This window comes from Anolis carolinensis, chromosome 3, assembly GCF_035594765.1.
Source record: "Anolis carolinensis isolate JA03-04 chromosome 3, rAnoCar3.1.pri, whole genome shotgun sequence".
Taxonomy (NCBI): Eukaryota; Metazoa; Chordata; class Lepidosauria; order Squamata; family Dactyloidae; genus Anolis; species Anolis carolinensis.
In genome coordinates, this window is record NC_085843.1 from 114,553,395 (window position 1) to 114,570,665 (window position 17,271).

General features: G+C 43.5%; 1 protein-coding gene across 1 annotated transcript in view; it reads left to right on the forward strand.

The window, feature by feature from the left end:
- The first annotated feature begins 10,083 nt into the window (after positions 1-10,083).
- Positions 10,084-17,271, forward strand: part of LOC100552210 (sodium/hydrogen exchanger 2) — a 40,778-nt gene continuing 33,590 nt past the window's right edge. The window contains exon 1 of the mRNA XM_008116137.3: positions 10,084-10,496. Coding sequence (XP_008114344.2) covers positions 10,250-10,496 — 247 coding nt within the window. The 5' untranslated portion in view covers positions 10,084-10,249. The remainder of the gene's footprint in view (positions 10,497-17,271) is intronic.

Consider the following 17,271-nt stretch of genomic DNA (forward strand, 5'->3'; position numbering starts at 1 on the left):
CCTATGTCACATCTTTCCTCTCAATTTCCTTTCAACATACTATTTAATCACGTCAGCCTACAAGGTTATTGAGTTGCTTGTGGAGAGTTGTTGTTGTTCAGATCAGAGAAGTGACCAACTATGTTGGTCAAAGACAGATGAGGACTGATGATGTCATTCATTGCGATCTCCTGGTGCCCTATGAAAGTGTCAGCAGATGTAATCATTTTGCATCTACACTTGGAAATGTCACTAAAACAATGCTGGTGGTCATTATTACCCACTCACACTCATTACCTTTCAACAATCCCGAAGAGTTAATATTATTATACCAAATTTGCAGACAGAAACTGAGTCGTGGCTTTCTATTAGCAAACTCCCAGTTCTTTCATTTGTAGGGCACTGTTTCAGCCAGAACAAGAGATTCTATTACATTATTTGCCACTAGGCATGACATGGATTAATGTTCTCCTAAAACCATGTGCTGCTTTTTTTGTGATGCCTCATGGGCCTTGTAGTCCTGTTCCTAGTGCCATCGAGGCAGATGAAGACGAAAACATGGGGTTTTCGCCGCTTCAACAAGAGCCGGAGTCTTTTCACCTGCTGGATGTTGATGTTTGTACCCAAGAATTCAGTAAAACAGACCTTGGACATTCCTCGCCTCCGTTCCCTAGGAGAGAATCCTATTGTGCTGACAGAGGAGTCAGGGAACAGAATCGCAGGAGTTTACGGATTGCAGCCAAACAACAGGCTGATTAGGCCTGCTTCCCTTGGGAAATTCTAAGGAGTCTTGCATCTGGACAAAGTTGGGTTTCGCTTCCTGTTCTCTAGGGAAAGAGGTTGTTGGCGGGAAAATGAGACCCAATATAGGTGCCTGACGCAGGAGAATCTTTGCGGAGTCAACAGAGCAGCTTCAGGAGTGAGATCGTGTGTGGACTTCGTAACCCCAGTTCCTTGCTTCCCGGATCAAGAATTCAAGTACTGCCTTGCCTTGCTTTTAACCACGGACCTTGTTCCAAGATTCACTGTTTGCCTTGTTCCTAGTCATGGACCTTGTTAAAGAACCAAGATTATTTCCAGCCTTGTTGTCAAGCTTCCTTGGACTCCTAAGACTCTGGCATTTCCCCACACTATTGCTTGGCAATAGTGTGTGTTTCGGTATTGGATTTAAACTTTGAACTCTAATATCATTTATTGGACAATACATTTTTGGACTATTTTTGACCTCATTTGAAAGGTCTGCTTCTGAACTATATTCTTCACTTGTTTTTATTACTTTTATACATTTCCTTAATAAAGATATTAGATAGAGATTGGCCTCCGTGTATGGTTCTTGGTGCCCTGCTGCCAGGGGTCTGACATTTTTGTATATTGGATTTACATTTGCATTTCAAATGTGTACAGTTGGCTATATATTAGACTTGGGGTAACTTTCCATAAATTAATGTCAATGTCAATTTTCCCTAATTCCAATACATTATTTTGAAAAATCATAAACTGAATGTCATAACAACAATTAATTCCACAGGAACATTAGCTGTCATGGAGCTGACAAACTTTGCAATGTTCTCTCAATATTCCTTACGTTGAGGGCATGAGAACGTTGGAGTTCTAGTATCTAATTCTGCACCAACAGAAGACTCAGGGCATTTGGTCATGGCTATTATTGGAAGCAGAATTCTATTTATTCACAGAATCTCATAGCTGGCTGGGCTAGGGCAGGAACACTATACGATGGTGAGTAAGTCATATAAATGCAGAGCTCTCTGGTCGGTGACATATTCCTCCCAAGGGAATTGCTTTTGCTGAAGCATTCAGGGGTTATATAGGAAATTATTGTCTACACTGTCAGATGAGACAAGTATGCTTTCCAATAAAGTATGGGTTCACATTTAAATTATATAGATATACATATTTTGTGTGTGTCATGTGGCCTGCTCTTATGCTCCTTGCCCCCAAATGCTGATTTAGTTATTGGTTATAGCTGGGAAGCCCCTCTTCTAAGTAAAACACAGACTGTCCCAACAGGTGTAGTGTTCCTGTCTTTACTCTGCCAACTAGGGAAATATTTTCAGCACTAGGACAGCTAACATCTCTGTGGCACCAAATCTTCTTATAAGATTAATTTTGTGTATTTAAAAAAATCTTCAAAGTGGCTATAATAGTAAGTTATCAGCATTGTTGAAAGTTAATGTGCATGACCCTTATAGTGACTCAGAGGTAGGCCCAATTACCAAAGTCACTTAAAAAAACAAAAATGGGTGAGTGTAGTGAATATTTTACTATTATAATCTACCTAATGGTTGTTTGTTACTCGTTTGTAATGTATGAGTATTAATAGTAATAATGAAGATGATAAATTTATTGCCAGAATCTCCCTGCGGCTTGAGGCAGGATACAAGGAGTCTCTGGGTTCTCTAGAGTGACTCTATAGTCAATTTCTGCAGAATGGTGAGTGTAGAGGTGCACTGGATGACCTGGAAATTCCTAGAGAAACTGTATTAATGAAATCTGCAAAAGTTTGAAATTGCATAATATGGCAGTCTGGTGTCCTTGCTTTCAAAAGCTGAAGCTGGACCTGCAATGCTATACAATTCATTCCAACTGCATTATATGGGTCTACACCAGGCATGGGCAGACTTCAGCCATCCAAGTGTTTTGGACTTCAACTCCTACTGGCTGTTAAGAATTGTCAGAGTTAAAGTCCAAAACACCTGGAGATCTGAAGTTTGCCCAGGCCTGATCTACACTGACCGTATTATGCAGCATTAAACTCCATTATATAATGTTGTTGCTTCTGACTCTTCGTGACCTTATGGACCAGCCCACACCAGACCTCCCTGTCAGCTGTCGCCACACCCAGCTCCTTCAAAGGCAAGCCAGTCACTTCAAGATACCATCCATCCATCTCACCCTTGGTCAGCCCCTCTTCCCTTTTCCTTCCATTTTCCCCAGCATCATTATCTTCTCCAAGTTTTCCTGTCTTCTCATTATATGGCCAAAGTACTTCATCTTTGCCTCTAATATCTTTCCCTCCAGTGAGCAGCCAGGCATTATTTCCTGGAGGATGGACTGGTTGGATCTTCTACTACTCTTTTCCACCAAAATCCAAGGAAGCCCCTCGGATTCTGGACCAGTGCCTGGCCGCTGTGTTGGCCTGGATGAGGGCGAACAAGCTGAGACTTAATCCTGACAAGACAGAGGTCCTCCAGGTCAGTCGTGCATCTGATCGGGGTATTGGGTGGCAACCTGTGCTTGATGGGGTCACACTCCCCCTGAAGGCACAGGTCCGCAGCTTGGGGGTCCTCCTGGATTCGGGGCTGACGCTTGAGGCCCAGGTGTCGGCCGTGGCCGGGAGGGCCTTTGCACAACTAAAACTTGTGCGTCAGCTGCGACCATACCTCCAGAAGTCTGATTTGACCATGGTGGTCCATGCCTTAGTTACCTCTAGACTGGATTATTGCAATGCACTCTACGTGGGGCTGCCTTTAAAGAAGGCCTGGAAATTACAATTAGTAAAACGTTCGGCAGCCAGGTTCTAACTGGAGCAAATTACAGCGCACGTTCAACGCCTCTGTTTAAGGAGCTCCACTGGCTGCTGTTTATTTTCCGGGCCCAATTCAAGGTGCAGGTTATAACCTACAAAGCCCTAAATGGTTTGGGACCCACCTACCTCAGAGACCGCATCTCCCCCTATGAACTTGCACGCTCTCTTCGCTCGTCGGGGGAGGCCCTTCTCTTGCTCCCACCACCCTCGCAGTCGCAGTTGGTGGGGACGAGAGAGAGGGCCTTCTCCATTGTGGCCCCCCGACTTTGGAACTCGCTCCCCAAGGAGATCAGGCTGGCCCCCACCCTCCTCTCCTTCCGGAGGAGCCTAAAAACCTGGCTCTTCCAAAAGGCCTTCGACGATTAATTATTGCAGGTTCGAACTATCTGCCCATTCAACAATAGGATACTCTGCCATTATTACTATGCACTTTATTGACTACTTAGGCTAAGAAACTACCTCTCCCATGTTGAAATATGTTGCACCTTGGCCCAGATCCGTGTTTTAGTCTTCTGTTTTTAATATTTTATGCTGTATGTTGTTTTTTATGATGGTTTTATTGATGTTGATGTTTTATTGTTGAAATATTCGCTTCATTGTTTTATTGTTGTATATGTCGGGCTTTGTCCCCATGTAAGCCGCTCCAAGTCCCTCCGGGGAGATGGGGCGGGGTATAAAAATAAAGTTGTTGTTGTTATTATTATTATTATTATTATTATGGTCCAAGGCACTCTCAGAATTTTCCTCCAGCACCAAAGTTCAAAAGTATCTATCTTCCTTTGCTCAGCCTTCCTTATGGTCCAGCTCTTGCATCCACAGGTTACTACAGGGAATACTATTGCTTTAATTACGCGGACCTTCGTTGCCAGTGTTCCATTGTTGCCATCATAGGAATATTTAAAGTTAAAGTTGAAAGTGCAATGACCCAGGACTGTTACAGACAACGACTATGTCTTTGTGTGATATATGATGTTATTTTATGTGATGTGATTAATAATGTTTAATGTTTTATTAGGGGAGGGTCAACGTTGATATTTTATACTGGGTTTTTTTGAGGGCACTGAATTGTTGCCAAGACTGTGAACTGCCCTGAGTCCCCTTCGGGGTTGAGAAGGGCGGTATATAAATATAGCAAATAAAGTAGAGTCTCATTGATCCAACATAAACAGGCCAGCAGAACGTTGGATAAGCAAAAATGTTGGATAAGGAGGAATTAAGGAAATGCCTATTAAACATCAAATTACATTATGATTTCACAAATTAAGCACCCAAACATCATGTTTTACAACAAATCAACAGAAACAGCAGTTCAGTACATGGTAACATTATGTAGTAATTACTGTATTTACGAATTTAGCAGCAAAACATCTCAATTTATTGAAAACATGGACTACAAAAACACTGACTACTAAAAATTGACTACAAATAAAGATAGAATTGCATAAAATGAACTTATAATGGCATAAAATGAACTTATATGGGCTCAGGCTGTGGCGCAGGCTGGAGAGCAGCTGCAATGAATCACTGCAATGAATCACTCTGACCAAAAGGTCATGAGTTCGAGGCCCGCTCGGAGCCTATGTTTGTCTTGTCTTTGTTCTATGTTAAAAGGCATTGAATGTTTGCCTATATGTGTAATGTGATCCGCCCTGAGTCCCCTTCAGGGTGAGAAGGGCGGAATATAAATGCTGTAAATAAATAAATAAATAAATAATAACAACACTGTCAGAAATTAAATCCAGAAAAAGTTCAGTTCTTGCTGACTAGAGAAACAGCTGTGGAAACAGGCAGAAGGCAGACTGCAATGGATAATTCAGAATGTTGGATAAGCAAGACTGCTGCAAATACAGTAGAGTCTCACTTATCCAACACTCACTTATCCAACGTTCTGGATTATCCAACACATTTTTGTAGTCAATGTTTTCAATACATCGTGATATTTTGGTGCTAAATTAACAAATACAGTAATTACTAAATAGCATTACTGTGTATTGAACTACTTTTTCTGTAAAATTTGTTGTATAACATGATGTTTTGGTGCTTAATTTGTAAAATCATAACCTAATTTGATGTTTAATAGGCCTTTCCTTAATATCTCCTTATTATCCAACATATTCGCTTATCCAACATTCTGCCGGCCCATTTACGTTGGATAAGCGAGACTCTACCTGTTGTGACTGCGCCTTCGGGGATTATGGTTGATGGGGATGGAATTCGAAGAGGAAGAAAAAACCCTCGTGATGAGGGTTCACTGGAGGAGTTGCGCAGGAAGCGACTTAGAGAGCTATATGGGGGATCTTCTGAGGAAGATTCAGATGGGGAGATGGATGCTGAGGAACAGGTGGTGGCTGGGGAAGCGGGCACTGAATGGGCACAGCCACCGGAGATGTCTGGGGATTTGGGGTCTATGGATACTTCTGAACCTGGGGTTTCTGCAGGAGCTGATCCCAATTGGGATGCTTGGAGAAGGGAGGATGGTTCTTTAAGTGTTCATGGGGCTAAGTGTGGGCAGGATGATTGGGACTCCGACGAATTGCTAGGTACTCCAGATCCACGAGCTCTAGCTGTGTGGAGCTCAGACTCTGAGTAGGTTTGGGACACCTGGTGTTTGGGTGTGAGTGTTTGGTCACCCAGGAGGAAGGGGAATAAAATGGGAATGTTTGGCCACTGCACTTTGCGTGTGGCAAGGTGTTGCTGAGGCGCCATTGGGATCTCTGTGTTTCCATGAAGACTGGACTTGGACTATGATTTGAATCTGCTGTTATCACCTAGCTTGGCTCTCGCTGTGTCTTATCGTGGACCTGTTTTGGATGACTGCACCCTCTTCAGACCTTGGATCGGAATTTGACCTTGCTACTGCCTTCGCCCTGTGATTGATGACTACTATCGGCTTTTGACTTCTGGCTTGCTCTTTGGACACCGCTGTTATCTCCTGACCTGACCTTGGAATCCCGGACGACGTCTTTTTATCCACATTGTGGAAGCAGTCTACTGCATTCTTACTTTGTTTGTTTGTTTCCTGATCAATTTGGTGTTTTCTTTTGGGAACTGTTCCTTTGAAAACTACAGAGCCGGCTGGCAGGGCTTGGACTCAGAAAGTGCAGTTTGCACTAAGTTTGTTTAGCTTTGTTTTTACCTGCTTGTGTTGCTGAATTATATTTTTGTTTGAACTGCTCTTGAAGCACTGATAGTGAAGTGTTTCAAGGTTTTTTCTGTGTTAACATTACCTTTTGGCTTATCTGCTGAATAAACTCTATTTTTGTTCGCTAATTGGCGTCTGACTCTTGACACTACCGTAAATCTAAAAGTGAAAAATTTATATATGTGTATGTGGAGGAGGTATCTTACACAGTAACACACCTACACAGACAGCCTCCCACCTCCACAATCAGCTATAGTTCCCATTGAGCAGGAGATACCAATGGCCCCCCTCCTCTGACATGCAGGTTATAGTGAACGCCATGAACATGGAGCCAAAACCCTGCCAGAGTCCTCTACAGACACCATTCTGCCCCCCACCCAAGTGAAGGCTTTCATGCAGAGACAATTTAATTCTAGATGTGATGTTTTCCTGCAAGGCAGACTCCAGCAATACATGGAGCGAGAGTTGCCAGATGTCCAAGCTGGGTTCAGAAAGGGCAGAGGAACGAGAGACCAAATTGCCAATATCCGCTGGATAATGGAGGAAGCTAGGGAGTTTCAGAAAAACATCAACTTCTGCTTTATTGACTATTCTAAAGCCTTCGACTGTGTGGATCATAATAAACTATGGCATGTTCCTGGTGGTATGGAGATACCAGGTCACATTGTCTGTCTCCTGAGAAATCTGTATAAAGACCAAGCAGCCACAGTCAGAATAGATCACGGAACAACAGACTGGTTCAAGATTGGGAAAGGAGTGCGGCAGGGCTGCATACTTTCACTCTCCCTATTCAACTTGGACGCAGAACTCATCATGCGACGTGCAGGGCTTGAGGAATCCGAGGCCGGAGTTAAAATTGCTGAAAGAAACATTAACAACCTTAGGTAGGCAGATGATACCACTCTGATGGCTGAAAGCGAGGAGGAGCCTTACCACCAAGGTGAAAGAAGAAAGTGCAAAAGCTGGGTTGCAGTTAAACATCAAGAAAACCAAGATCATGGCAACTACACATATTGATAACTGGCAAACAGAGGGAGAAAACGTGGAGGCAGTGACAGACTTTATATTTCTAGGCGCGAAGATCACTGCAGATGCAGACTGCAGCCAGGAAATCAGAAGACGTTTACTTCTTGGGAGGAGAGCAATGACCAACCTTGACAAAATAGTGAAGAGCAGAGACATCACACTGGCAACGAAGGTCTGCATAGTCAAAGCAATGGTATTTCCCATAGTAACCTATGGATGCGAGAGCTGGACCATAAGGAAGGCTGAGCGAAGGAAGATAGATGCTGTTGAACTCTGGTGCTGGAGGAAAATCCAGAGAGTGCCTTGGACCGCAAGAAGATCCAACCAGTCCATCCTCCAGGAAATAATGCCTGGCTGCTCACTGGAGGGAAGGATACTAGAGGCAAAGCTTGAAAAAGATCACGATGCTGGGGAAAATTGAAGGAAAAAGGAAGAGAGGCCGGATGGATGGTATCCTTGAAGTGACTCCAGAATGGACATCCCAAGGTTCTGTAATTTGCATGACCCCACCCACTCTCTACCTTAACCCTTAACCTTTTCCTATACTTTCCTATCCTTTCCTACAGCACACAGTTAACAGAGGAATTGATCAGCAACTGAACAAGAGGTTTGGGTAGCATTTACAATGATTTACAGTAGTACTTGACCTACTTCCAGAGAGCACTGTTAACCCAACCAACGATGGATCTGGATCAGACTTGCCACGGATAATGGGACTTGCAGTACCTTCACTGATATTGTGACCTCCACCAACAATGGACTATGACCAAACTTGGCACAGAGAAGCCCCATGACCAGCTGAACATACTACATGGGTTAGTGCAGGGGTCCCCAAACTAAGGCCTGGGGGCCACATGCGGCCCATCGAAGCCATTTATCTGGCCCCTGCAGCAGCAGCTCCCTCCTCCTCCGCCAAGGAAGGTGTGTGCGGCACGGGGTAGGAGGGAAAGGCGCACACCTTTCCTGTCTCCTCCCTCACCTGGTGCGCGCCTTCCAAAGCTTTGCTTGTTTATAATGGAATTTTAATTATTAATAATTAATTATTAATGGGTGCTTTGCTAGTTCTTTTGGTGCACAAAGGTAGAAGGAGGTTGGATTAAATAGCCCAAGGGGTCTCTTCCAACCCTCTTTATTGTTTTTATTATGATTATGATTAACATTGAGGCAGTATTTATTCCTGTTTTGTTTTGCTTTTACTTCAAAATAAGGTATGTGCAGTGTGCACTGCATAGGAATTTGTTCATAGTTTTGTTAAAGGCTTTCATGGCTGGGATCACAGGGTTGTTGTATGTCTTTCGGGCTGTGTGGCCATGTTCCAGAAGTATTCTCTCCTGATGTTTCACCCACATCTATGGCAGGCATCCTCAGATAGTTTTTTTAAAAACTATAGTCTGGCCCTCCAATGGTCTGAGGGACCGTGAACTGGCCCCCTGTTTTAAAAGTTTGGGGACCCCTGGGTTAGTGGGAATGGACCTTGATTTTGGGAGTTGTAGTTCACCTATGGGGCTCCTGGTGGCACAGTGCATTAAAGCGCTGAGCTGCTGAACTTGCGGATCAAAAGGTGCCAGGTTCAAATCCTGGGAGCGGAATGAGCGCCCGCTGTTAGCCCCAGCTCCTGCCATCCTAGCAGTTTGAAAACATGCCAATGTGAGTAGATCAATAGGTACCACTCCGATGGGAAGGTAACGGCGCTCCATGCAGTCATGCCGGCCACATGACCTTGGAGGTGTCTACGGACAATGCCGGCTCTTCAGCTTAGAAATGGAGATGAGCACCAACCCCCAGAGTCGGTCACGACTGGACTTAACGTCAGGGGAAAACCTTTACCTAGTTCACCTGCATCCAGAAAGCACTGAACCCAGCTGACATCAGATTTCGACCAAACTAGGCACACAGACCCAACATGGCCAACTGCGAATACCAGCAGGGTTTGGGGATGATTGCCCTGGGAATCTGGAAGTTGTAGTTCACCCTTATCCAGATAGCACTGAACCCAGCAGACGATGGATCTGGACCAAACTTCAGTGATATTACCTAACATCTTAAAACAAACGACTTCTCCTAATAACCCGGGCACTGCCGGGTCCCCAAGTAGTAGCTCTAAGCTGCCTTCTATAGCCGCGTAGGTCCCACCTGCGAGTGCTGGGCCGGGCGGCTTTCCCCCTCTGCGCTCCTGCCTCGTGCTGACCTGTGGCGCGTGAGGCGGCACCTGTCCCGGCTGAGGCTGAGAAGCGGGGCGGGACTTGCGTATTAATCAGCTTTAGAAGAATAATAACTCCAGTTATTTATTTTTCTGGCTGGAGGAAGGCGTGCTTGGGCACCCTGAGGCGAGAGGTAGAGGCGGGAACCTGGAGGAGAAGTCCCAGTTGGGCGTCGAGGAGGAGGAGGAGGGGCGCAGCAGGTGCCGGGCCCTGCCCTCCCCCTCCTCCTCCCCCTCGAGTGACGCCTGTCTCCCTCTGCCGGCAAGCAGTGCAGCCCCGGCGCCGGCCAACCATGCTGGAGCAGAGCCCGGCCGCGCTTTGAGCAGGAGGAGAGGGAGAGGCAGCGAGGGGGCGATGGGTCCCTGGGCGCTCCTGCTGGCCGCTCTCCTGCAGCCCTGCGCCGTGGCTGCCTTCTCGGGGAACAGCCTGCCGCCCGAGGCCAGGATGGGCGCCAGCCCCGGCCCCGCCGAGACCCCGCCGGCGCCCAGCGCCACCCCCGTCGAGGAGACCCGGCTCCAGGTCTTCACCCTGGATTACCCGCACGTCCAGGTGCCCTTCGAGATCACCCTCTGGATCCTGCTGGCCTCTTTGGCCAAGATCGGTAAGGAGGGGAGAGGAGAGGAGAAGGGAGCCGAGGGGTCGTTTTGGGGCGGGGACAGAAAGCGCGCAGGTGAGCGGCGCGCAGGGAGGGAGAGGCGAGGCTCTGGCGCTCCAGAGGGTTTGGGCATCGGCTTCCATCTGGTCCAGCCAGCACAGCCAACGGCGAAGGATTGCACTATGTAACACCACTTCGGCTCCTCCTGGGTTATAAAATGTCATTTCCTAATTCAGGCGTGGGCAAACTTCGGCCCTCCCGGTGTTTTGGACTTCAACTCCCACAATTCCTAACAGCCGGTAGGCTGTTAGGAATTGTGGGAGTTGAAGTCCAAAACACCGGGAGGGTCGAAGTTTGCCCACGCCTGAATCATAAAAACATGAAAAATAACCTGCACCACACTCTGCAATAGTTTATCACTGAATATCTCATTTTAACAGGCTTTCATGGTGGAAATCACTGGGTTGCTGTGAATTTTCCTGGCTGTGTGGCCATGTTCCAGAAGCATTCTCTCCTGACATTTTACCCATATCTAGGGCAGGCATCCTCAGAGGTGGCGAGGTCTGTTGAAAAACTATGCAAGTGGGGTTTATATATCTGTGGAAGTTCCAGGGATGGGAGAAAGAACTCTTGTCTCCTTGAGGCAAGTGTGAATGGTGTAACTGGCTAGCTTGGTTAGCATTGAATGGCCTTCAGCTTCTGAGTCTGGCTTCTTCCTGCCTGGGGGAATCACAGGGGAAGCCATTGAAATCCACAAGCAAGTGGACAATTTCAACAGAAAGGAGGAAAACCATTAAAATGAACAAAATCTGGCTACCAGTATTTTAAAACCTCTAAAATCAGGACAGTAAATAAAGAACAACACTCTGAAAACAGGGGAATTCCAGACAATCAGGGCCAGCTAACACCTCCCAACAAAGGATTCCACTAGGCAGGAAGTAGCAAGACCGTGATGCTGAAAGGTTTTTCAATGCTAATCAAGGTGACCAATTGCAACATTCACACTTGCCTCAAACAGACGAGAGTTCTTTGTCCCATCCTGGACTTGCCACAAATATATAAAACCCACTTGCCTAGTTTCCAACAGACCTTACAACCTCTGAGGATGCCTGCTGTAGATGTGGGCGAAACATCAGGAAAGAATGCTTCTGGAACATGGCCATACAGTCCAGAAAACTCACAGCAACCCAGTGATTCCAGCCATGAAAGCCTTCAACAACACAGGAACAAAATTGTTTTCAAATTTTGTTACATAGTGTTATGGGTGTTGTAGTCCATCACACCTGGAATGCCAAGGGTTCCTTCCCCCTCTTGGCTGCAGCAGTTTTTAATTCTAAGCCCTGGAACATCCTCATTTTCTTGGCAAGTACTCGGAGTGGTCAGATTACTGGAGCTGCCCTTCAGAAACTCTGACAAATCAGAAGGCGTAGAGCTTTTTCGACCTATGCTCCAATTCTGTGGAACTCATTGCCTCCATATGTTAGAGCAATGTCGGAGTTGCGACCTTTTGCTAAAGTGCTGAAGACTTGGCTGTTTGGTTGTGCATTTAAGTAAATCAGATCAAATTTGCCAAATAGTCACTGTTGAATGTTTTTATGTTGAATGTTTTTATATTATGGAATGATATTTTAAATTGTAAGTCGCTTGGAGCACTCTGGTGGAGAGCGACTAATTAGGAAATAAAGTGAAGTGAAGAGAAGAAGGAAAACCCCAGGCTGCTCAAATCTAGACCTTTCTCCGGTTTGGCTGATAAAGATTTCTCTGTCAATTTGCTTCTCATAAAACAACCAGGGCGGATGATTCCTATCACAAAGGGAGCATCGAAGAAGCACCGATCTCTTGCTTTTGTGACCAGAGGAACATCTCCAGATAATGATCGGGCGTTGGAGGATTCCTGCATAATAATATCTTTCTGATGTGCAATCTGATACCTTTTAGGCGGATTTTTTATTTATTTTTAAAATCTTTTGTCCACTTCAGAAACAAAACTCAACTGTAAAAAGAGAAGTTGTGGTGGGGAGAACATGGAAGCATATTTGTTGTACCTCAGACACTTAATTTGTTTTAACATTAAAAAAAATACGTCTGTTAACAAAGGATGCATCTGCACTGTAATGGAGTTTGACACCACTTTAAATGGCCATGGCTCAATGCTTTAGAATCAAAGGATGTGTGTTTTGGTGAAGCACCAGTAGCATTTGGCAGAAAAGGCTGGAGACCTTGTAAAACTATAAATCCCATGATTCCATAGCATTTTGCCATGGCGGTTAAAGTGGTGTCAAACTGCATTAGTCCTATAGTGCACACACACTTTGCCTCTGTGAAAGAAGCTTGTTACAACACCTTTTTTTTGCCTCATCAGTCTCTACTCTTTCTTCCTGTAGCATCACTAGAGCTTGTTACTCAGTGGTGGTCCTGGACCAATGTGGGTTTTTGAGCTATTGGATGTTGTCCAGTGAGGACTTTCCAGTAAAGAAAGAATGGGGGCAAATATGGTGCCTGGCTCTGTATATTAGGAAAAAAAATGTGATTTTACCACATCAGTAGTCTGTTTTTATTGTGTGCCTTCAAGTCATTTCTGACTTATGGTGATCCTCTACTCTACTCTAATCCCTTGAAAACTATGTGATGGTGGCCCTAAGGCAAACCTGCCATGGGGTTTCTTTGGCAAGATTTATTCAGAGGGGATTTGCCTTTACCTTCATCTGAGGTTAGAAGAGGACAACTTGCCCACTGGGTTCTTACGGCCGAGCTGAGATTTGAACTCTAGTCTCCAGAGTCATAGTCCAATGCTCCAACCACTACTCCAAGTTGGCTCTCTTCGCATTTTGTGCAGTGAGTGGAAAAGCTCATTTCAAAATTTCATTCTTCCAGTTGTTTTTACCTAGTTTTATAGGACATCCTGTAAATTAGCGCAGTTTCAGTATAATTACTCCTTTGTTACATCAAAATGTTGAGAATGTAATTGATTCTTCCACTGAAATAAATAGGAGTTAAACATGCACAATACTACACCTGGTTTAATGTATAATAGGCATTCCCCTGAAAAGCACTTATTGTTGTATGTCTTCAAGTCCTTGGCAACCCTATCATGGTGAACCTAACACAAAACTTAGGGATTTTCTTAGCAAGATTTGTTCAGAAGGTGTTTGTCATTGCCTTCTTCTGAAGATGAGAGAAGGCGATTTGTCCAAGATCTGCCAGGGGCGTCGATGTCTGAAAGGGGATTTGAATCCTGGTTTCTTAAAGTTGAGGTTCAACACTCAAACCACTACACTCTTTTGGATATCAAAAAACACTTATTTGGTCATAATCTGATTTAATCCATGGGATGATCTGATGAGATATGTGATACTTATTCTAGTTTTCTGTTGCTATACAGTAGAGTCTCACTTATCCAACACTCGCTTATCCAACATTCTGGATTATCCAACACATTTTTGTAGTCAATGTTTTCAATACATCGTGATATTTCGGTGATAAATTCGTAAATACAGTAATTACTACCTAGCAATACTGCATATTGAACTACTTTTTCTGTCAAATTTGTTGTTCAACATGATGTTTTGATGCTTAATTTGTAAAATCATAACCTAATTTGATGTGTAATAGGCTTTTCCTTAATCCCTCCTTATTATCCAACATATTCGCTTATCCAACATTCTGCCGGCCCGTTTATGTTGGATAAATGAGACTCTACTGTATATGTATATGTGTGCAAAACAGGGACCAAATCCTTCTAGATGATACTGTCTATGTATATCTTCTGGGTTTAATGCTCACAAAGGTACAAAATATTTACAAGATATGGACCCTTCTTTGTGGTGTCACAGAGTTTTGAAATTCTGTTAATCAAAACAGCTGATATGGATCAAAAAAGCTGATATGGATCAAAACTGTATGCATTTTTGGACAATCCTAGGGTGACAGTGGCAATAGTGACTGGCATTATCAGCACTTGCACTTGAATATTTGCCATGTTAACCACAACTCAGGATAGGCAAAAAGAAATGCTCCTTCACCTGTGCTTAAATTGTTCAAATTTCCTTCTTCAGTTTAATGGGTTTGAAGAGAGATTAGGCCAGTTGTTCTCAACCTGTGGGTCCCCAGATGTTTTGTCCTTCACCTCCCAGAAATCCTAACAGCTGGTAAACTGGCTGGGATTTCTGGGCATTGTAGGCCAAAACACCTGGGGACCCACAGGTTGAGAACCACTGAATTAGGCAAAGTTATGATCAATTTTGATTAGTATTCCCTGCATTAGCATTAGTATTCCCTGCATGATTTGAAATTTTATTAATAAAGAAATGCTTTGAAACCCATTGAAAAACAATATGTTTTCATATTTTTCACATAATAATTAACTTGAACATAAAGGTATCCTTAAATGAGCAGATTTTCTCTACACAAGAACTGTTGAGGGAGACTGTCTCAATCACAACCAGAAAGGGTTTATTACCACTGCATAGTCATCTCTCTTGCTTCCCAGTTTCAATTCTCTTGACCCACAGATTTTGTACTATGTTGTACTAAGATCTATTCATCTGTATTTTTACAGTTTACAGTAATGATGGTACAGTATAATAGTATACTCTACCCAATGAGTGATATACTCAATGTATGCATTATACTATTCACTGTAAGCTATAAAAATACAGGAAAAAGCAATAAAAGAGAGTTCACAAGACAATTATATTTGCCAACTTTCTATTCATACATAAGAAAATATGTCAATGATTTTTCCCCATGGCATCTAAAGAGGGAGGCTGTCATAAAATTATGGCTTTTGAAAAAAGTCACTCAATGTAGTAAAAAGTGCCACTTTATGATGTACTGTACATCAGAACATTGCAACACTTTTTGTATTAGGTAGCTATGTTTTGAGTGATTTACTACATGTTAAATGTGAAATGGATCTTTTGAAGTGTAACTTAATATCCAGGATGAGCCATTTCAACACAGTAAAATACAAATATGGAGAGTCTGCAACCCAGCAAAACTGAAATTAGAGATAATCCATTTCCCATTGTGCAGTGGATTCCCAGATATGTTTACTCAAAACAGCAGGGTTGAGTTTCCCAAAACAGCAGGGTTGCCATTGTTTTCCTGCCTAGTTGCAGATGTGCTCCATTAAATACAGAAAGTTTTACATCCGGATAGACAGGCAGTCCTGATGAATCTAAAATGTCTGTGAATCAGCCTTCCTTGGTTTGATTAGAACACAAGAAATGACAAAGATTCTGAGTTTTTTAACCCGCATTATGGCTTTCATAGGCTTCTCAAATGAGTTTGGATTTTAACATTTGAGAATCTGTGTCAAATGGACATTAGTCTCCAACCCACACTTCTTCCTTGTGGTGGCCTTGTGGTTTTTACCTTCCATTACCTGGCCTGAGAGCTACATAATGGTTAAAGAGGAAATGTGTATTGTTGATAGAGCAATAAAAAATCACAGTGTTTTATCACTGGATAGATTAATGGAAAGAAATAGATCAGTGATGGTTTTCTGAAGTGGAAAGTCCAAACTCCGTTTTCTTTCTTGTCCCAACAGATGGCTGTCATCAGTCTGCATGTACAGTATATGCAAAAAACCCAGTCTTATTCTGTCATCAATTTTAATTCACAAAAATCTCAGCCAGTTTACCGGCTGTTAGGAATTGTGGGAATTGAAATCTAGAACACCTGGAGGGCTGAAATTTGCCGATGCCTTCCTTAAAGGAAAGGCAAAAAGTAGAAATCCCTAGTCCAGTGACATTCATATCTGTTTATAACAAGTACCCGAAGGGCAATCCAACGGTTGCAGTGACATGGAAAACTTTGGTTGTGCAACTTCAGGCAAAACATTAGAAACCCCATTCATCCAATTCAGCCCACACAAGTTTTGCCTCAGTGACTGAAAAAAAGTCACTTGCTAAAGCGTCAATGTCTAGTCTGAAGTTCTCTTCTCTTTGTTTCCTTTTGGGTGGCATTCATCCTGCATGGTGTGGAAAGTCTAGCACTTTTAGATGCATCATGTTCAGGAAAGGTATCCATAAGGATTCAGCCTTGGATTCTTTCAGACCCTGAGCATTAGCTATGAAATCTGTAGCAGAAATCTGATCTTCTTCAGCCAGTAGTATCACAATCTTGGCTTTGGTTGACTTTTCTTTCTCAGATTCTAGACTCGAGGCACGGGCCTTGACATATATTCCTACCTGTAGTCCAAATAGTCCCATGTGAAAAGCATCCCCAAATATCACTTCAGAAAATAACAAAGATTTTGTGAGGTGAAAAAAATCTTTTAGTTTGCTGGCATGGCTCAGATCTAGCAGAGGATCTTGCCAGCAGAAGGAAGAACCTGATTTTGCCAGCTATTTTTTCTGCTTTGCCCCTCAGACACTATTTCTAAATATTGCCCAGTGCTTCTAAGGTTTCATGGTGACCAGCATGCTATTGGGAGGGGGCTACAAATATAAAGGTTTCATAAATGTAACCTCATTACCCCATATCATGGGCTGATGGCTGTCCTGGATAGTCTTATTGGGAGTTGCAATCCTACAACACCTGGATAACCAAATGTTTTCATTTGGAGGACACCAATCAGTCAACATAAACAAAATAGGCATAGGAAGTGCAGCTAGATACATCTGTCATAATACCAGTATTATCTCATGATGAAAACATATGACACTGCCTACACAATGGGGAAAAGATAGATTATATTAAGAGCCAAGAATATTTTTGTGGCCTTCAGGATATCAGACTACTATTTCCAATAATGGCTATGCTGGTTAGAACCAGT